General features: G+C 40.6%; 1 protein-coding gene across 1 annotated transcript in view; it reads left to right on the top strand.

Annotated features, from left to right (window-relative positions):
* The window catches only part of adcy1b (adenylate cyclase 1b), a 52,890-nt gene extending 34,228 nt beyond the window's left edge, over nucleotides 1–18,662 (top strand). Inside the window, exons 9-20 of the mRNA XM_079876404.1 lie at nucleotides 4,021–4,215; nucleotides 6,282–6,379; nucleotides 7,239–7,323; nucleotides 7,684–7,773; nucleotides 7,950–8,209; nucleotides 9,872–9,998; nucleotides 11,924–12,040; nucleotides 12,121–12,267; nucleotides 12,353–12,451; nucleotides 12,533–12,647; nucleotides 13,414–13,538; nucleotides 15,893–18,662. Coding sequence (XP_079732530.1) covers nucleotides 4,021–4,215; nucleotides 6,282–6,379; nucleotides 7,239–7,323; nucleotides 7,684–7,773; nucleotides 7,950–8,209; nucleotides 9,872–9,998; nucleotides 11,924–12,040; nucleotides 12,121–12,267; nucleotides 12,353–12,451; nucleotides 12,533–12,647; nucleotides 13,414–13,538; nucleotides 15,893–16,231 — 1,797 coding nt within the window. The 3' untranslated portion in view covers nucleotides 16,232–18,662. The remainder of the gene's footprint in view (nucleotides 1–4,020; nucleotides 4,216–6,281; nucleotides 6,380–7,238; nucleotides 7,324–7,683; nucleotides 7,774–7,949; nucleotides 8,210–9,871; nucleotides 9,999–11,923; nucleotides 12,041–12,120; nucleotides 12,268–12,352; nucleotides 12,452–12,532; nucleotides 12,648–13,413; nucleotides 13,539–15,892) is intronic.
* Nucleotides 18,663–21,875: the final 3,213 nt, after the last annotated feature.

Genomic DNA, 21,875 nt, shown 5'->3' with positions numbered 1-21,875 from the left:
TGGATGTGCCCACTGTGACAAGTTTATGTTAAGGAAGCTCTGATTGCATTTGTCTCTCTTTTCGAGGGGGGAGGGACAATATTTGGCCTGTGCCTCGTGGGTTTGCTAAGGCAGCGCGGCGGCTACAATCATGGGGGTTTGTAAGTTAAGCTGGCTGAGGAATTCGGGGAAGTAGTAAATATTTAAATATCTCCTCAGGCGAGTTCAAGCGATCTACTTGATTTTGGAGCGCGCTTGCAGTTTGCAGAAAGAAAACCGGATGTGATTGGAGAACCACGTGATGATATTTCAACTGAGTCTGGTTCACCCACCAGCCCTGCAATTGTGGAACTATTGGATAGAATGGTCCACACCACTCACAGGTTATGTCTGCCCTGGTCACGTGAGAAACAGAAAGTTGTTCGTGGTCATTTGGACAAGTGCTTCCTAGTGGGCCATGAATGTCCTTCCCCCATGAGCCTAACATTTCTTCCAGACCTCATTGTGAGGTAGAGAAGTCTTGGAAGAAACCGTACTAGGTTCATGTCTTTCCTTTCCAGCATTTGAGCTATAGGGCGAGCACGATATGTGAAGATGCCCCCTATGAAGGAACAACTAGCGGTTTATCTTTCACAGGGTGAGGCGTCTTCACTTAAGGCTCCGGCCTTGCCTTCAAAACTGTGCCAAATCCTCTCGCAGCTTGTGGAGAAGGCGTATGTGGCAGTGGGCCAGGCCGGTGGTGCTCTGTACATCATGTCGTTGTTGCAGGCATACCAGGCTAACATGCTCAGGGACTTGAATCAGGGACAAGTCTCCTGTCTCCTGAGGCGGTGGCCGAACTGCGCTGGACCATGGAACAGACACTCAAAGCCACCAAACAGACTGCCATGGCCATTACCTGTTCTGTGGCGGCCTTGGTGGTTACAGAGAGGTACCTCTGGTTAAACCTCTTGGGGATTAAGGAGAAAGATACAAAATTTCTCCTGGACACCTAAAATCTCACATTTGGGTCTCTTTGGCAGCTCCGTGGAGATGGTTGTCAAGAGTTTCAAGGAGGCAAGGCCGAGGCCTGCCGCCTTTAGGTGATTTATCCCACATAAAGCTGAGTCCTGACCCTCTGCCTCCTCTAAGCCTTCTGGTCCATCTCTGGGAGATTCCTGGAGACAGGAACAGAAGGTAAGCATGGCTGCTCATATCCCCTCGCCTCCAAGGAGCAGGGGGCAGAAGCATTGCACTGCGCTGCGCTGCTAAGAAGAGGAGGCAGGACCTCATGGAAGTGATTACTAAAAGGCGCTCTGAAAGAGCAGCTCATTATTCATTCTTCCACCCTCCCCATCATGTTCTATGTTCAGTCTCATTTGTTCTTGATTATAACATGGATGACAGTGATGATATACATAATACTCTTGTCACCAAGGTCAGCTGTCATGCTCAGTCCTCTGAAACATTTCTTGAGTTGAGTACATGTTTTATTAGGAAGCTCCCCTCTTTTTCTTAAGGGTGGCTACTATAATGCGCTAAATGGGACAAGTGCTCCTGCAGTCTAGGGTCGATTCAGGGTGAACAGGGTTGGAGTTATTATTATTCTCCACCTTGGTTTGCTCTCTTCCTGACATTAGTTGGGTTAGATCCCCTTAGCGAGGATGCAGGGGTGTTCCCGTCGGGTTATTTGAGTCTGGGTGATAGAGTTTTAGGCATACTTTCTAGGTAGTGTATGAGTTGCTCTCCCCTACTTATCTGTGTTCTTTAAGTAGGGCATGGCTCCCCTGCGGTCTCCTTGGAGTATATAGCCCAGGTAGTTAGAATAATTACTAACTCTCAAGTTCCACCTTCCCTAAGTTGAAGGAGGGATTAGCTCCCCCTTGGCTGAGCGGCATTATAAGAGTTAAAAACTATTACTATGGGTGGAAAGCATCTTAAAGACATGCTCCCTGTCTTTCCTTTAGGGTGGAGCAGAGTAGAAGAAATTGTAATTAATCTGAATCCGTCTGTTCCTCCCCAACAATGGTTGGGTCCTAAATTAGGACTTTATTGTCCCATATAGCGGGTATCGCTCACAACTCTGGTCGACTTATACTCAGGGGATCTGGCAAGTTAGGACGGTCGGACTATGGCCTCCCGGCTTGTTATAATAGCACTGGCTCAATTAGTGCTTGTAGGTCTCTGAGCAGATCCTAGAGACAAAATGGATAGGGTTGAGATCTCTCCCCTATGGATTTAGGTTAGATAAGAAGAGCTTTAGCTCCCCTGCAGTTTACTTAAGCATTGAGTTGAAGTGGTAATAGCCCTTCCGCTATGCTCCTTGTGTATTTTCATCTCCTTTTTTGATGAAGTGAGAGCCTTTTCACCTCCTGAGAAGTAGTGGTGAATCAAAGGTTGTAGTTGAGTACTCCTTTTGGACAAGCTACTCCCTGAGGGCTTTGTCAATATACTGACAATAGCTAGTGTCAGAAACTTGCTCTTGTGGCCTTTAGGTTTTTACCTGCCCTGCGAGCGAGGGTGGAAGGTTATAAGGCCGGGACTTCCCTTGCAATAGAGCATTGAAGCTAAAATTTCTCTTGCTATTAGAGAAATTAAAGCTTAGGGTGTGGCTCCACTAAGAAGTGTGTGGCTCGCAATTTTGTGCCTGGGGGTTGACGCGCCTTGAATCTGATTGACCTGTATAATCAGGTTATTTTGTTGCTATTATGGTTTACATACTCAGCATAGTAAGGCAGTCACCTCCTCAGTATTGTGGATTGTGTATTTGTTCCTCATAGCGTGTCGAAGTTCCACTTCAAAAGGGAACGTCTCAGGTTACGACTGTAACCCTGGTTCCCAGAGAAAGGGAACGAGACGCTGCATATCGTTGCTATGCATCAGGTTGCCTGTACGTCTCCTTCAGACAAAAGAGTTGATGACATATTTTGCAGGCGCCCTCTTATACTCGCAGGCACTCCGCTCATGTCATAGACTGCTTTTGACCAATAGATTGGCATCTTTGGTTCAGACACCGGTCACACTGAAGGCATTCCCCAAAGCGTCCCATTTCCCCTTCTTAGGGAACCAGGGTTACAGTCATAACCTGAGACATTCTGCAATGCCTTTCAGCATGTTTCCTAAAACATCTGTCATGTTTAAATTTTACTTGGTGTCATAAATTGGCAGATAAGCTACGCAAAATCGGACTAAAGCAGTCAGGACTGAATTGGATGCCCATTAATGTGGAATGAATGTGAAAAAGATTTCAAACCACATATAAATGTAGGTTGAAATGGATTTGTAAAAATTGTATTTAGGGCCAGATTTACTAACAAAAAGCGTCAATGCAGCACCTCTTTTGGTATTAAAAAACTACTGTCAGGATTTACTAAAGACACGCAGTGAAAAATGAGCGATGAAAAAGCATGGACACAGTTATTTTTGCGGCTGACCTTATTTCATTTGCATTTGTAGGAAATTCCCTTTCAGATGCAAAATGTATGGGAGGAGAGTATGAATCATGCAAGGTTTGCGCTCGCTAGTCAACTTACTGGTATTTGCGTAATTTTTTGCATCATAATTTAATGCCCAGAAAAAGCATGCATTAACCCATTTAGTGCTTGACATGCTGTGATAGTTGTTGTAGGAGGGGGAACCACAGGGAACAGACAGCGTGTGATAGAAGGGAGAGAATCTTCTCCACTCGTCTTCATTTATTTGGAATGCCAGAGGAAGACGCTATCTGAATATATAATTTGCCAAGCCACGTTATTTTTAATTCGCTGTGACTGTGTTGTTAGTAGATCACTAGTTGCTCTAGATTGCATTGCTCATTATGGAAATGAGCTGCTGCGACTGTGTTCTTTAATTTGCGCCTTGTCAGTAGATTCACCCGCAGAAGTTTCCTCTCCCATCCCATCATTACGCTTATTTGCCCTGTTTAGTTAATCTGGCCCAAAATGTGATTTTTTTTGCCACATATATATGATTGGATTCCAATCGGATATGCACAAAAATCAGATTTGGACTGACAGTCTGATAAAGGCTTCACAGCTTCATGATGTGATCGTCCGTTGGCAGAGGAGGGTTCTCCGCTCTGCACCGGAGAAGCTAAGGAACCGCACATCGACGGCGGCCAACGCCGCGCAGAGCAGCCCGGGGACACGCGTCAACCGCTACATCAGCCGTCTGATCGAGGCCCGGCAGACGGAGTCCGACACGGCTGACCTGAACTACCTCACGCTCATGTACAGAGACTCTGAAAGAGAGCACCGGGTGAGAGCTATAAACACTTCATTAACACATGTCATCAGTCATCACTGTGTCGTGTACCGAGGTTAAACAGTTCTAGTGGACTGAATGAAGTCTGCTGCAGACGCACGGTTGGATGCGGTCACATTTACTGTTGTTCGGCAAATTTTTACTGGTGAAATCCAGTTATTTCAATAGAAAGGGTGAAATATTTACCAAATTAATTTTTATTAACAAAGTTTGGGAAGAGCACGTTCAGATGATTAACCTAATTAGCATGGGAGGAGCACATCCAGTAAACTCAATCAGCATCAGGAGGTATATATACAGCAGACTTGCCTCTGTCCTACAACAGTTTTCCAGCATCCCTCCACCACCCCATCTCCTCACTTCTAACTATTCCTATCCCAACCTGGGATGGGGGGTACTCTGGGTTCGGGCCAAAATTCCGAGCTTGGAGTCCTCCCCTCGGGCAGTACGCATAACCTTTACTCTATTTAATTATATTTAATGTGATTTCATGAAAGTAGGTTTCACAACTGGTTGAAGTTGTCAAGGATTCACAGCACTGACCAACAGAAAGCTGATTGGTTTGAAAGTGACTTCAGTGTGAGCTGTGCTTCATGCATCGCTACTCTATTGAAACTAGACAATGGACCTTTATTGCTCGTGACATTTCTCAAAAATTTCACTAATGTGACCATACCACTGTGTCCAAACCAGACGCGAAGCGATATGATTCCAACAACAAGGAGTTTGTCTGTCCACCGTAATCAATCACAAATCACAGCCAATCAGAAGAGTGTGTGATTAAAAATGATGATTAAAAATACATACTGAGAGACTGAAACCATCTTTGTCTTAGAGTACTCTTGAATACACTTGTCACAGTTCGAATGTTCTTGTTTCCTTTAATTTATTCTCAAGATCTGAATGGTGAATTATCCATTATCGCTTTCAGTATGACCAAAAATGATATTCAAACTCACATTAGACACTGTTAACATTAAATAAAGCACATAATCAGTACCTGAGATTATCATTATCATACTTTGTATGTTGTTGTGCCAGCCGTGAAGTTACAGAAATAGAAACCATTGCTAAAATAGAATCGTCACATATCACTGTTGTGGCTGGTTAAAGGAATACTCCACTGTCTTTTCATATTAAACTATGTTATTCCCTTAACTAAGACGAGTTGATACATACCTCTCTCGTCTCAGTGCGTGCACTCAATCGCTCTGGCGCGCGGCGAAACTTTGTTCACTCAGTTCATTCAATACGGGCCAAGCAGAGAAGCTACTAAACACCTCCACGTTTTCCCTATTTAAACACAGTTACTCGCGTAGTGTAACTCGACCTAGGACGGTGACACAAAACAAAACGTTGCGCTTTTCTAAGCGTGTAAAATGGATAACTATATTGTATGGCGGAATACCATAGCAAGTGCTTATGAGCACTTCGACTTGGCGGGGTGATATCTTCACTCGTGAAAAATCCTCTCACCGGCCCCCGCTCTCTCTGGTGAAGATATTACTCCGCCAAGACGAAGTGCTTACAAGCACTTGCTATGGTATTCCGCCATACAATATAGTTATCCATTTTACACGCTTAGAAAAGCGCAACGTTTTGTTTTGTGTCACCGTCCTAGGTCGAGTTACACTACGCGAGTAACTGTGTTTAAATAGGGAAAACGTGGAGGTGTTTAGTAGCTTCTCTGCTTGGCCCGTATTGAATGAACTGAGTGAACAAAGTTTCGCCGCGCGCCAGAGCGATTGAGTGCACGCACTGAGACGAGAGAGGTATGTATCAACTCGTCTTAGTTAAGGGAATAACATAGTTTAATATGAAAAGACGGTGGAGTATTCCTTTAAGACAAAAACTGTGCCTTTTCAAAAAATAAGCCTTTTATCACGTCGCAGTGTTGTGTCTGGCTAGGACATGGTGTAAACTCAGCCATGAACGTGGATTTCGGTTGAATTACGTGAATTTGAGTTGCTGTAACTGCTCAGCATTTCTCTTCTGTTTCTGACCATGTGTAAGCAAGTGCTCTGTGAATAAGGCATTGACAGTGTGATGTGTGTCTTTAGTATCATCAGCTGAATGACGAGTACTTCACCGGCGCTGTCGTTCTGTCTCTCGTCCTTGCTGCTCTGTTCGGCGTCCTCTACCTTCTCATCATACCACAGTACGTACAGCAGGGTTTCACTCAGCCACACGAGTTATTGTTGTGACAGAGAAATGCTCTCCATGGTCAGTAGTATGAGGATGCCCCCTTCAGGCTGACAGGGTTGTTATTCCAGTGAAAACCAATCTCAGCGCTACACGTACAGTGACAATCTAGAGAATGCATTGTTTTAGACATTAGTTTCTCTCAATCGCTTTCGCTCAATGCTCAGTTTTTTTCTCTAAACAATAAGTCAGAACTCTGAACAATTACTTTCTTGTTCACATCAGATTTGAATGTATTATTTAAGCAAATTGCATGTGTATAAAAGAGTAAGTACAATTGTCTACAATTTGCACAATAACGAAACGCACATGACTCGATGATAAAACTGATGATTCTCAGTGAAATTGTCAAACTCTTCACAACTTCTAAATATTCTTTGATCATTATCCATTCCGTTATCAAAATATGTCAGACATGCATGTACTATATTCCATAAATATCTGACATGCAATATTTGTAATGTTTAATACAATAAGTTTCCCCCCAAACAGACTTTAGTCTAAATTCATATTTTAAGCTGCACTTTAATGTGATCTGTTGTTTGTATTGTATTCTTGCAGCTCTGTAATGAAATGAAGTGATCAGACTCAGACAGTAGGGTTTGCACGCTCCCCTTTAAATCAAGATATATGCGTCGGAATATCACAATACCATTTTTCTGTGTTTCACAATACTTAACTAATGACTGTAAACTGAGGTTGGTGTCATTAGAAGAAGTATCTGTGCTGAACTTGATATAAATAACACTGTCAGCTCTTCTGTGCATTGACTAGTATTATTATTTTTCATGTTTTGTTGTGTCTGTGGCTCTCAGGGGGACTGTTGTGCTGGTGTTGCTGGTCTTCTGCATATGTTTTCTAGTCGTGTGTATCATGTACCTGCACATCACGAGAGTTCAGGTAAGAATCTCACTTGCTCGGGCCAGCTATATCGTATTAGTTTTATGTTCAGGTTCAAGACTGTCATAAGCTTTTCAAATACATATATATTTTTTTAAATGTGTGTAAATATTAAGATTTTCTTAGCAGCATTGCAGTAGAAGTTTGAAAATGTTGCTATATAAAATTGCATTAAAGGGTTAGTTCACCCAAACATCTAAATTCTGTCATAATTTACTCATAAACCCATAAGAACTACTGTTCATCTTGAACACAGATGAAGATATTTGACCATAGAATTAAGTAGATTTACTTGTTCATATTTCGTCAACTGATCTTCCACCATGCAAGTCTTCTCTAATCTCTGTCTGCCTGTCTCAGTGTTTTCCAGGGTGCCTCACCATACAGATCCGGACCATTCTATGTGTGTTCATAGTGCTCTTAATATACGCTGTGGCTCAGGCCAGTGTGGTAAATCACCTTAAAATCATTCTGAGCATCTCACCAATAGTCCCACCATTTCAATACTGTAAAGAAGCCATGTGTACTATCATCAATCTCTCTCTCTCTCTCTCTCTCTCTCTCTCTCTCTCTCTCTCTCTCTCTCTCTCTCTCTCTCTCTCTCTCTCTCTCTCTCTCTCCCTCAGGTAAGTTGTTTGCCATGGCTATGGCCCGCTAACTCCACGCGCTCCATCGTGATCATTGACCCGGCCGGAGGGCTGAACCGCACCATGGCCGAGCTCCCGTGTGAAGGCGCCCAGTACGCCTTCCTATCCTGCATAGTGGGCACGCTGACCATGGCGCTGTTCCTGCGAGTGTCCTGGCTGCCCAAAATGATCCTGTTACTGCTGCTGGTGGTGCTGTACATCACCGTTCTGGAGCTCAGCGGACTGAGACACTCTTCAGGGTGAGAGACGGCTGATACAGGGCACTGAGCTCCCAAAAACACGGTTTTATATAGATCTCTGTGTCGTGTGATGCTTGGAGACAAGGAAGATCTAAATAACAATCTTTATTATATTTTAAAAAAACAGGCAATTGTGATATTTAAAGATACTCAGACAGCAACACAGTGTCTGCCCAGATCCGGCCCACATCTGGTACACGTTGAATCCACAGGTGCCAGATGTGGGCCACATCTGGGCCGACACTGTGTTGCTGTCTGGGATCTTACTCATCCCCTTCCCTCTACTTCTGAAATCCTCCCATCTGGGCACACACTCAAAGTTCCTATGGCTAGAAGAAATGATTTGAGCGTGAAGAAACAAAATTTATGAGACGTTTGTCAGATTTCATTGGTGATTTCAAATATGAAATTTAATCGTAAACTTGATGAACAGTTTTGGCATGTGCATGTCCGAGAGGCGTTTCAAAGATGGCCGCCGAGTGAAATGACTTTGATTAAACGTGAAAAAAAACTTGGTTTCACTTTATTTTGATGGTCCCTTTAACACAGGGTTCACCAATCTCGGTCCTGGAGGGCCGCTGTCCTGCAGAGTTTAGCTCCAACCCCCATGAAACACAACTGAACCAGCTAATCAAGGTCTCACTAGGCATACTAGAAACTTTCAAACAGGTGTGTTGGAGCTGGTTGGAGCTAAACTCTGCAGGACAGCGAGGATTGGGGAACCCTGCTTTAACACATTCTGTTGACTATAAGTAACGTTGCACCTACATGTCTACTAACTCTCATTAGGGTGTTAGTGGAGTATTAGTAGACTCTGGTAGGGTTCGGGTTAGAATAAGTTGACATGTAGTTACAAAGTTATTTATAGTCAGTAGAAAGTCTGTTGGAGGACCAACACAATGAAGAGTTAGCAGATATTAAGCAGACAGTTTACTAATACTCTAATGAGAGTTAGTTGACATGTAGTTGCAAAGTTACTTATAGTCAACAGAATGTTCAAAAGGGACCATCAAAATAAAGTGAAACCAAAAACTTTAATAAAGTTGGCTAAATAATTAAACCATTTAAAAAGCGCGTTTCAGCTTGACACAGCCTTCCCAACAATGTTTTAATTAATTAGCCCAATTTATTAAAGGCCTTTTACGCTTAACCACGTGAGTGCCTTGGAATATTTTGTCTCATCAAATATATGTATAATCATTTGTTCCAATGGTAGTGATTTTGTTCATTTATTTTTTATTAATCCAAGAGAATAGTTGGCACTATGGAACTATTTTAATAGATTTCTCTGATGAATCTTTTTAATATTATTGAATGGGGTGTTAGGAAATTTCTTTAATTCTGTGTTCGTGTCAATGTGTAAGCATTCATGTGGATGTATTTTCGGAGATATGGATGATACAAGTGTCAAATGTCCACTCTGCGACAAACAGAATGAACAATAAAGTTAAACTGAACTAAACTAAAGTCCGCTCAAAAACAAGACTGCAGAATGTACGAATCGTTACCCAGATAACATGGAGCGTTCTCAGAACTTTAACATTCTGGGAAGGTTCTCTCAGGGGCCGTTTACACGACAGCGTTTTCAACTTCAACTAAAAAGCTTTTCTGCAGTTTGGATCAGTGTGTTGACTCTCTGCTGATGTGTGTTTTGGAGAGCAGTTGGGGCTGGCTGAGTGTTCGTGGTCTGGAGCCCGTGGTGTCCCTGCTGCTCTTCTCCACCGCTCTGGCCCTTCACTCCAGACAGATGGACCTCAAACTCCGGCTCGACTTCCTCTGGGCCACTCAGGTACGTGGAGAACCCCAGCCTGTGCTCGGATCAGCTGCTGACGCACTCAGAGGAGCAAGAAACCCTGCCAACACCAACACCATAATCTCACTGTCCTATCCCTTCTGAGCCGATGTCTGTCACAGATCAAGATTTTTGAATACATATTTTTACATTATTTAAATGTATTAAATTAGCAGAACAAGCAGCATTTCAACAGAAAGTAGGTAATAGCAGTGAAGTTATGCTAGTGTAGTGGCCCTAAGTTTACATTTTTTTAAACACTGTTTTATTCATAAAAGGTGCTGTGATAAAACTTTAACAGAACTGTCTTATCTTCTGTGGAACACAGCAGGAAAGGACATGGTGATGGAAAAATATGAGATAGGAGAATTATCATTATTATTTTAATTATATAAGTTCTCTTAGCAAAAGTATTGTGGGTAACACCTTATTTCGATATTCAACTCTGAGTCTCTGAGTTTTGAAATTAATGGCCCTAAGTTTGAATTTTTTACAATATATATAAAAGATGCTGTGAAAAAACATTAATAGCATTTTTTTTCCCCATTGTGCTTTATGTAAGGTTTTTTTTTTTTTTTTTTTTTTTTGGAAAACTGCACCGAGACTGCATTTTTATCAACCCTAACCTAACAGCACAGCAGTCTACTAATACTCTGAGAGTTAGTGAACATGCAGTTGTAAAGTTACTTGAGCGCCACCAGAGGTCTCTTTCCCTGAGTTTTGACATTGCACCTGTATTGCATCAGGCTAATTACTGGTGACCTATTTTAGTGCGAAGTTTTCTCTTGCCTTGCAAACATCTCTGATTGTTTTGGATTATTATTTTGACTGGATTTACCTGTGCTTGACCTTACATGTTTATTGGACTTGATTTCCCCCCCTTATTTGGATTATTTGGGCTTTTTGCCTGTTTTCATGTTTGCTCTGATGGATTCCCTTGGACTGATGTTTGATAGTGATTGGAGAAACAAAGCTTTGCAAAATGATTCACTTTTTTTGAAGCGTTCAAAGCGACACACACTGGTCAGAACAGTGTAAATGCAACAAAAACTCAGGCCGAACATGCATAAAACAACTTTTACAAACCCATTGCAAATCTCAATTGAAAGTATAACCTATTAGATGCAATTAATGAGTCATCTAATACTATTAAATATTAAGTGTCTGTATAATATAGATTATCGATTTTCAGGGCTTGTTTTGTTTGTTCTATGGATGGCTCAGCTAAACAGAGACTATTAACTACTATTACTTATTTTAATTATACAAATACCTCATTAAAATGTGTACAAATGTATAAAACTGATCAGAGATCAGGTAAAACCCACAGAAACTTGTTCAATCTCAGTGAATCTGCATGATTCATTAGTTCACCGAGATCATCGTCCTCCAGTGGTGAACCATTGACATTTCCAAACGTTTCGAAACAGTTATGACGTAACTAATCCTCGTTTACTGAAATCACTTTGGCAGTTTGATACACACTCGTAACCACTGATTCACAACAAAAGATTCGTAAAGAATTTTTGTTTAGTTGCAAAAGCACTGAGATGTAGTTCTTCCTCCCACCTCATATTATCTCCATCACAAGCAAGTGAACGAAACGTTTCTCAGGATCGCAGAAGTTCAACCCCCGTCATGTAAATATAATGTTCTCTGAACGATCTGAAACAAGTAACATTTAAAAAAATGTTAGAAGAACGTCCAACTAAAACATTTCAGAAAAGAAAAAAAACGCTCCATGAATGATGTATAAATAATGTTTTTGTGCAAACGTTTAGAGAACATTATTAAAGACCAGATACCTTTGAACGTTCTATTAATGTTACAGGAAGAACGTTTGCTCATATCTTTGACAGAACGTTCCCTGTCTGCTGGGATTATCCCACTGAATGTGTGTGTGTGTGTGTGTGTGTGTTCAGGCCGAGGAGGAGAGAGACGGCATGGAGAAAGTCAAACTGGACAACAAGAGGATTCTCTTCAACCTGCTGCCCGCTCACGTGGCTCAACACTTCCTCCTGTCCAACCCCAGAAACATGGTGAGAGGCCTTCACATCAATGTCACGAGCACACTAATGTAAGAGGTCGCTGAGCTGACTGTCTGGTTCTCGTGTGGCAGGATCTTTACTACCAGTCCTATGCTCAGGTGGGAGTGCTGTTTGCCTCCATTCCCAACTTCAATGACTTCTACATCGAGCTGGATGGAAACAACATGGGCGTCGAGTGCCTGCGACTGCTCAACGAGATCATTGCTGACTTCGACGAGGTCCTTCTCCTACTTTTACAGGACATCGTCAAACATTCATGCTGGCACTCCTGATCTATTCAATCCTGTTTCCCCTGTTTTGCAGCTCATGGACAAAGAGTGCTACAAGGACATCGAGAAGATCAAGACCATCGGCAGCACATACATGGCAGCGGTGGGGCTGGTGCCCACCATCGGGACCAAGGTCACTAAACCAGCCGCATATTTAAACATGCAGAAATACCCACAGAACATCTGTGAACATTATTTGTTTTCTCCTTCATAGGCAAAGAAATCCAGTGCTGCCCACTTGAGCACCATAGCAGACTATGCCATTGAAATGTTTGACGTCCTTGATGAAATCAACTATCAGTCATATAATGACTTTGTCTTGAGAGTGGGTAAGCTTTGATCAACCTTTACTGCTGTGTTCGCCTCAGTCCCTCCATCCAAATCTGCACTTTTCCTGAAGCAAGAATTATATTTTAGAATATACCTTTTTTGAAATATTTGAGAAAAAAATGACACATTTTTTATTTATTCAGTTCATCATTTACTCTCCCTCATGTTGTCCATGTACAAACCTGCATTATTTTCTAGCAGTGAAACACAAACGATATTTTGAAAAAGCTTTCAGTGCTTTATTTTGCGTTCAGTGAAGGGCAGTGTGGTTTGTGTTTTGCTGTTCTGGACACCACTGACTTTCATTGTGTGAGCAAAAATGGTTGAAACATTAAACATTTAATAAACGAGATTTGGAATGACATTTTCTATCATGAACTGATGTACAGTACATGTAAAACATGTCAAATGCACAGTATAACTTCAATGCAATACAAGTTGCTTTGGATAAAAGCATCTGGCGATTGCATAAATGAGAAAGTAATGACAGAATGTTAATTTGTAAAAACTAACTCTTAAAATATTTAAATTATATAAAAATATTGAAAATATTTAATTCAAGTTTTACTATACTTCTTCTACAATACTATTAAAGACACGGCAATGACTGAATACAACAACCTCAAAATCAAAACCTAATTTCTGGAATCATATTTTGGGACATTATTTATCAATGATTTGTTCAAGTGCCCTCATGTCCCCGTTGTCAGTTAATGTAGACGCGGTTGAGGATGTGTTCTGATGTTTGTATCTCTGAATGCGCAGGTATTAACGTGGGTCCAGTGGTAGCGGGGGTGATCGGGGCTCGACGGCCACAGTATGACATCTGGGGGAACACGGTGAACGTGGCCAGCCGAATGGACAGCACTGGGGTCCCGGGGAAGATCCAGGTACTCGTATGTGCCAGACACGGTGATGCATGTGATCTATGTCTTTATGGGGGAATTTCACAAAAAACATGGTCAAAATTAAAGAAAAAAAACAAAAACATTTTGCATAAAGAAAGTAAGGCCTACCTTTAGGATCCTTACCATTTTATACAGAAAAAAAAACAAAACAAAGAATTATTTTAAATAATATAAATGTGTTAATTTATCATTTTTACTTATCCCTTTTCTTTTAAAAAATGTCTACAGGCTGAAATGGAAAGTTTTCCATTTCCAAATGCATTTTTTTAGTTAGTATTTTTGTCTTGTTTCCAGTCCAAATGCCTAAAACTTCTTAAATCAAGAAGCATTTACTAGATAAGTAAAATTACATAAGAAATTATATCTTGTTTTCTAAACAAAAAATAAGGCAAAAAATAATAATACATTATTTTTCCTACCCCATTGGCAGATAATTTTGCTTAAAACAAGCTAAATTATTTGGAAATTATCAAATGGGAAAATAAATAAAATCTTAATTCAAATGGAAAACAATAAAAAAAATAATCTTAGTTCAAATGGAAAACAAGATTATTTTTCTTAATACATTTCTTAATAATTAGATCATTTTGCTTGTTTTAGGCAAAAAAAAAAAAACCTCACTTTTAGTGATTTGGACTGGAAATAAGACCAACATTCTAAGTCAGAAAAGCATTTTTTTGCAATGAATTAGGCAATTTGAACTATAAAGTTGTTTAAATCTGCATTTTCAGTCATTTTATGGTTCGGATGTTATCATAGACATTGCCCTACCCAGACACACAGTATTCATTTTATTTGTGCAGGTCTTAAAAAGGTCTTTAAAAGCCTTAAATTTGATAAATAAATAAAAGCCTGCAGTTACAGTTCATTTGTGACATTATTTTCATAGCAATAAACTATTAGTGTAATGCAAATAAAATATATTTTTTATAAAATGTCTTTATTTTTAATGTCAACATTGTCACAAACTGATTTAAGTCCAGGGTTGAAGATCCAAAGGCAGATTTATTGGGACAATCCAGAATCGTAATCCATACAACAGGCAAAAGGTCAAAGAAATGGGCAAACAATCCAAATGAGCAGTAGGGCAGAAAACATAGGCAAAAGGTCAATCCAGAAAACAGGCAGAGAATCAAAAAACTAGTCCTTGCGTCTGTCACGTGACAGATGAACGACAGACTCGGAAGGTAAAGTAATTATTTATGTTCCCTGTGAATTATCTTTGGCTGCATTATAATGATTTCTTAATTCAAAATATGATCAAGATTGTGTAGGTGCTTGTGTTCAGGGAATTTGGCTGTTAAACGTATAACATTTAAAGCCACTTAAATGAACAAAAGACTTGAATAAAGATTTGTTGAACGAGAGAGTCAGTAAAATGATCCGAACTTCCCATCACTACAAAAAAGTCTGATGCCCCCCCGCTACGTTATTAAAGCTGTGACAGTCGAGTGCATGACGTTCCACACTTCGTTTTTTCCCTTTAATTTAGTGCATCATTCGTGTATTTAAAGTGCACTTTTTCTTTATGGAAATTTCAGTGTGAACACACTACTCACACTATTTATACTTATACTTTTAATGGTCTGGCATCGATTAATGAAACTCGGCCAGCTCGAGGGGCGGCACCAAGCATGCATTTGAAAATCTCACTGCACGCAATTGGATAACACTACGACCAATCACAACAAGCCCCATACGCTCAGCTTCCAGCGGAGCTAACTGGTAGATTAGACTCTTGCCATATCCGGTCGGCAAAACAGCAAAAATGCCCTTCTTGCAAAGAAAGGATTCGAGCGCCGTCTTCTGTTCCTCTTTTAGATAAAAACCCAAGTCTAACTCATTCATTGTAGCGGCCAAAGCCGTTTCAAACAACTGGTGTTCATCCATAGCCATCTTGCAGTGTTTACTAATGATTTCGACGTCACAGCGCTGTCGTCATCTGTTTAGCTCGCCTCTGGCCCGCCTATATCAGATAACCCGATGTGATTGGTGCAGCTCAGATCGAGGGGCATATTTAATGAGCATCATTACTAAATCCCAGAGTAACTCACTGAGCAAATTCAACTTGTGCTCTCGTGAGAATTATAGAATTATAGAACTATAGGGTATTATATAATAGTGCATACATATACAAATTGTGACGCACCTTTAGCGCTGCTTATTGTGTCATAATATGAAATATCGTCACTGCAAACATCTTCAAGGTCCTGAATTGATTTTTCTGTATGCAAAATAACTGTGGACGAGGAACATACTCACTGTACATATTTACAGACGCACGCAGAAATAATACACATGTACGTATATTGACTTGAACATAAATGCCCCTCCAGGTGACAGATGACGTCTACCGCCAGCTTCAGACCGACTACGATCTGGTGTGCCGTGGCAATGTCAGCGTGAAGGGCAAAGGTCAGATGCTCACGTACTTCCTGGAGGGCAAAGCGCAGGACGCAGGCATCCGAGCGCCCCATCACACCAGCGGCCTGGAGCGCAGGGTCCACGCCATCGCCCGCTCCAGCAGCACGCAGACCAAGGCGGACAGCAACTCGTCCGTGGCCTCGGGCCTCGCGGCCAGGCTCGGCATGAGCAGCACTGCGGGGACGCACGCTCACAGCTCCAATGTGCCTTCAGTCGGAGAAGAGGAGGAGACCAAAGAGGAGGAGGTGTAGGAGCCACGTCTGCAGGTGGACAGAATCAGCCGTGTCTTCCCTTTATACCCAATAATACATTCTGAGAACGGTTTGCTAACGTTATTTCCCTTATAGTTCAAAATGTCCATTTTTTAAAAATGTTTTAAAAACATTTTTTTTTTCGTGGTCACGCGAATGTTAATGGGTCGTTCCATTTGATCATTTTGCAAAACATTATGGGAACGTTACTTTTAACTGTTCTCTGAACGTTCTGAAAAAAGCAGTAACATTTAAAAAACGTTTGACGAACGTCCAACTAACCGTTTCAGGTAAAAAACGTTCCATGAACGATGTACGAATAATGTATTTGTGCTGACGTTTTGAGAACGTTATTAAAGACCAGATACCTTTGAAGGAACGTTCTATAAACGTTACTGGAAGAACGTTTGTTGATAACTCTGAGAGAACCTTGCCAGAACGTTCCCTGTTCACTGAGTAAGCATTAAGATTCTCATCTGACAGACTGATTTACCTTTTCATTACACATTCCTGCCCTTGCTGTGAATGATTCGTCACTTCACGCTCTTTTAAAGACTTCTCACCATCACATCACTTCCTCCTGGATAAGTTCAGGTGCCATCCTGCATTTCTTTCCCACTCAAGTCATTGAAGCAAATGGGTTGTGAATGTCCATGGTCTTTGAAACATGAAGGATTCTGTGGCGCTGCGGAAACGTTCAAAGCCTCAAGTGATCTTTTGCAAGGCGTCATTTTTTATGCATCCTAAGCCAACATCTTATATGAACTGTACATACTAGATGTTCTTACAATTAGAGTTTGTGCATTATTTTGTATGAAACTCTCCAGTGCATTTGAATGAGTGTGATAGTGTGTGCATGAGACACATTTATAACAGATAGACGGCAATAGAACAAGCACACGCTCTGCATCCAAACAAACAGTGCACTGGATTTTGTTTTTTATTCATTTTCTCTTCATCACATGCTACACATTTTTCTAAAGGTTGATACTGCTTACAACACTGGAGGTCTCCAATGTTAATAACACATTTATAGCTGCACTCTGATTTAATAATAATACAATACAAATATTTCTGATGCTTCCAAAGCCTTACATCAGGATACAGAGAGTTTATATGTAAAGTACGCATTGTTTCAAAGCGGTGTGTGTTTATAGAACAAGAGAAATCAGGGAGTTTAATAGCAGTCTAAAGAAAGCTTCATCTTCATCATCGTCATCATCGGCTGCAGTCACACTGACAGACTGTTCTAACACTATAAACTACAATATGACATTTATATTCATACAGTTGGGTCCAAAAAGTCTGAATATTGTATATTATTTAATTTTAGTTTTCATTACAAATTGTATTATCAATGTAGAAATGAAGATGAATGCGTCAGTCTTTCAGCAGCTCTGAATAAAGCATCTTAAAACTTTCCTTTTCTCTCCAGGTTTAAATTATATTTCGAGTCCCAGATCGTCAGACCTTTGGACCCCACTGTATATAACCAGTGATATAGTGTGTGATTAGCAGGGACAAACCTCAACATGCTGAATATGTGCCAATTTTATGAAATCTTAATCTGATGTGTTAATGATTGGACACGATTCTGTCATCAGCATTCACTTTAATAATGTCAACAGCTCTGTTAAAAGACTGAAGCTATTAGATACTATATGTTTTCTACAGTATTCGGATTGTTACCGTGGTGTTTACCTGAGAGCGGCAGATGCTTTGATGGGAATGAGGTCAGATTGAGAGGTCTATGGGGACACAAGGGTGCAGTGAACATCTGTTGACATGGAGGTCAACAACCTGTCCATGACGAGCGCTGTCTCACACACACACACACACACACACACACACACACACACACGCACGCACACGCACACACACTATAGATCCCTGTCGACTGGTGCGTGTTTACAAGCACAAAACCCATTCTCAGATTCTGTACATTTATGAGACTGTTTGTGAGTCATTGAAGAAGGAGAAACAATGATTCTGTCAATATTTCTATGGCAAATGTCTATTTTCATGCTGATGTTTTTGAGTCATGACGCTTTTCTTCAGGGTATGAATCGCTCTTTCAAATGCATCTCTGTACTGTCGATACAGTATTCTTGCCTTATTTGATGCTTGCGGTGGTTGAAGTCGTTTGCCTTTTAGCTCTGATATACAGAAGTGTATTTTGTAAATACAGCGATGTATGATATACTGTCCTTTGTACAGTGTAAACCTCAGCAATATAAGATTTTGTAATAAAGAGAGTATTGAAGTACAACGACTGTGTTTTCCTGTTTGATGGCCATGAGACATGACATGTTATGTATCTCCTGTTTGTGTTCTTTGTGCTTTTGTGTTGTAGTCTGTTAGTTTGTAGTTTTGCTTTGTTTCCCCTTGATTGTTTGCTGGTGTGTCTTGTCAGTCCTATTACTCGTGTGTATAAGCCCTTGTGTTTCCTCTGTGTTTCTCCTTCTGTGATGGTTTGTTTAGTTCTGTTTTCCATGTTTGATATCTTTTGGTCATTATTATAAACATATATATCTGCATTTGTATCCTCTCTTCCTTGTTGTCTGAGTTCACATAAGCATGACCAGCTCAAACCCCTTTACACACTCCAGCTGTCATATAAATTTATACTCGATGTCATACATGCCTTACATTTACCTGGCCTTTATTTGTATGATTTTAAATGAGATGCAGTGATTCATAATGGGCTCTTCTTCTGACTCAAGTCACTGTGACTCATCTGTCCACATTCATAATGAGAACATGATCACAGTAAATGGATTCACTGGGATGTTGCAGATATTTAATTAGATTCTAGATGCATTATTAGATTTGGCACAAACCGTACAGTTTTCACTGTTGCACAGCGGATTCCTGTCTGCCTGAGTGGATTGTGTTTGTTGCTCCGTATAGTTTTGTTTTAATCTCCATTCCATATCGTTCCTTGTGTTTATATTGATTAGTTTTACTTAATCATCACACTATATCTGATATTATCTAATATTGTCTGTCACATTAACCTTACATTGCTAGCTTTAATCTAAATCGTTATTGCTGGCACAACGTGCAAACATTTAGCTAGCCCTAGCCTGTTAACCTGGTATCCGTACTTGCCATCTTTTCTCTCTTGCGCGCTCGCGCCTTTTAGTCCATCAACTGTGGTGAGTAGGATCAGTCAACAAACAAACCGCCTGCCACATGTATAATATAGCCTTCTCTGTCAGCACTGAGGGCTTCACATGTGATAAATGTAGGGAGATAGTCAAGCTGACGGGGAAGATTTCAGAACTAGAGACACGCATCCAAGCTTTAATCGAGGAGAGTAAGAGTGCAAGGGCTTTAGATACTGCTCTGGATGCGACTAGCTTAGTGAACTCTTTACATTGTTCAGCTCCGGCTGTAGAGCCCGTGCAGCAGGGCAACTGGGTGACCGTGAGACGCTGTAGTCGCAGGACAAAATTAAACTTTTAAAAATTAAACAAAATCTTCCGTTCCTATTACAACATTAAACAGATTCTCCCCACTCAGTGAAACACCCACTGAGAATCCTGTTGATTTTATGCATACTTGGCTAAAAAACAAGTCTCTCATCTTTCCGGGGTGCAAAGTGTTTTGAGCCACAGCGCCTGACATCAAAGCAAATTTAAAAGTGCTGGCTAATGCTAATCGTAAATTCTCTAAGATTATTATTCACGTTGGCGCTAATGATATTTGACTTGAACTCGCAAGTACAATGTCAGACACTGTAATTTGCTCTGGCCCCCTTCCTGTTCGCAGGAGTGATGAAATACTTAGTAGATTGTGTTCACTCAATGGCTGGCTGTCTAAGTGGTGTCGCAAAATAATATAGGGTTCATAGACAATTGGAAACGTTTTTGGGGCAGACCTGACCTGTTGAACAGAGATGGTATTCATCCCTCCTGGGATGGTGCTGCTCTTCTCTCTAGTAATATGGCACATAGTCTTGTTTATACTTTCACCTGGCTCCGCAGCGCGAGCCTCCCCAAACGGATGAGGCCATGTATGTACACAACTAAAGTAACAATCTCTTAAATATTTTCTAATTTCACTAAATATTTCATTAAGTTTTGTGAACATTTTTATTAAACATGGACCTTTATGTTCATTAAAAAGGCTTATGCTCATTTTGTAAATATAAGCAACTAATTTAGACGTGCAAACTGGGTGCCGGTGTGATGAGACACGCTCGGCTAGATTCGCCTCGAAGTTGTTCAGCGCCAAGCAGAATGGGGCCTTGCACACGACCGTCGGTGACGTCATTTTTGCCGTGCGCAGCTTCACGCTTGTGCGATCACGGCGAGTATAAACCTAGCTTTAGAGTTGAACCTTGACAATCTGGGGCTCAGGTCAGGAAGCAGACAGACTGGCTAAACCAACCGTCTGCTAGCTGTCTCACGTCATAGTAGTCAGATAAGTCCCAACACATAGACTCTTTCACCTAGATATCATCACATAGAGACTGTGTCTGTTCGCTGAATTAGTGAATACAAAAAACTCAAACCCATTTCAGAATTACAAAGCCAATGTAATTCATGTTCAACAAATAAAAAACATATAAACCAGATGAACAAATGATAAAGCTAGGGTTGCTGAAAATTCAATCCCTTACTTCAAAAGCACTTATTGTAAATTATATGATTACAGATCATTATCTAGATGTGCTTTGTTTGACAGAAACCTGGCTAAAACCAAACGATTACAGTACTTTAATCTTGGGGAGGTGGACTCATTTACTGTTATAAACATGAACCTCATCCGAAAGGCAAAGGGGGAGGTTTTGCTGAAATTTGTACTAATATCTTCAGTATTACTGAGAAGTCTAGTTTCAAATATAATTATTTTGAAGTGTTAGTGCTTAATGTAACAATATATAGTGAAAATGATAAATCACGTTTGAGATTTGTGCTGGCTACTGTATACAGGCCACCAGGGCACCATACAGACTTTATCAAAGAATTTGCCGAATTTCTATCAGAGTTAGTACTGGCTACAGATAAAGTCCTAATTGTTTGTGATTTTAATATACATGTGGATAACGAAAAAGATGCATTGGGACTGGCATTTAAAGACATTGTTCTATTGTAAAATAGGAAAATAAACAGGGTGTGCTTTCTGCCTCTCTATCTCCGTGAACTTTTTTTCTGGAGCACATCTCTAAACTTAAACAAAACTCTTTGTTTAGCAAATACTATTCACCCAGGCATGAGCTATATATCTTTATAATCATTTAAGTGTGTACTTCATACTTATCTGACCGTTTAAATCGTACTTATCTGACCGTTATCAGTTTGTAGCAGTAAATGAAGAGATGTCTCATCGATCACAAGTTCAGTATGGCGTACCACAAGGCTCAGTACTAGGACCGTTGCTGTTCACTCTGTACATGCTACCATTAGGAGATATCATTAGGAAGCATGGCATTAGTTTTCACTGTTATGCTGATGATACTCAGCTCTATATTTCTTCACACCCTGACGAAACTTACCAATTCACAAAATTAACGGAATGTACAGCTGATATAAAAAACTGGATGACTAGTACTTTCCTACTAATAAATTCTGAAAAAACAGAGTTTCTAATTATTGGACAAAAAACTTCCTCACGTAATAACCTAGAATACTGTCTA

This window comes from Squalius cephalus (genome assembly GCF_949319135.1).
Source record: "Squalius cephalus genome assembly, chromosome: 7".
NCBI lineage: Eukaryota > Metazoa > Chordata > Actinopteri > Cypriniformes > Leuciscidae > Squalius > Squalius cephalus.
The sequence above is the reverse complement of the archived record's forward strand: the minus strand, read 5'-3'. Positions and strand labels throughout refer to the sequence as shown.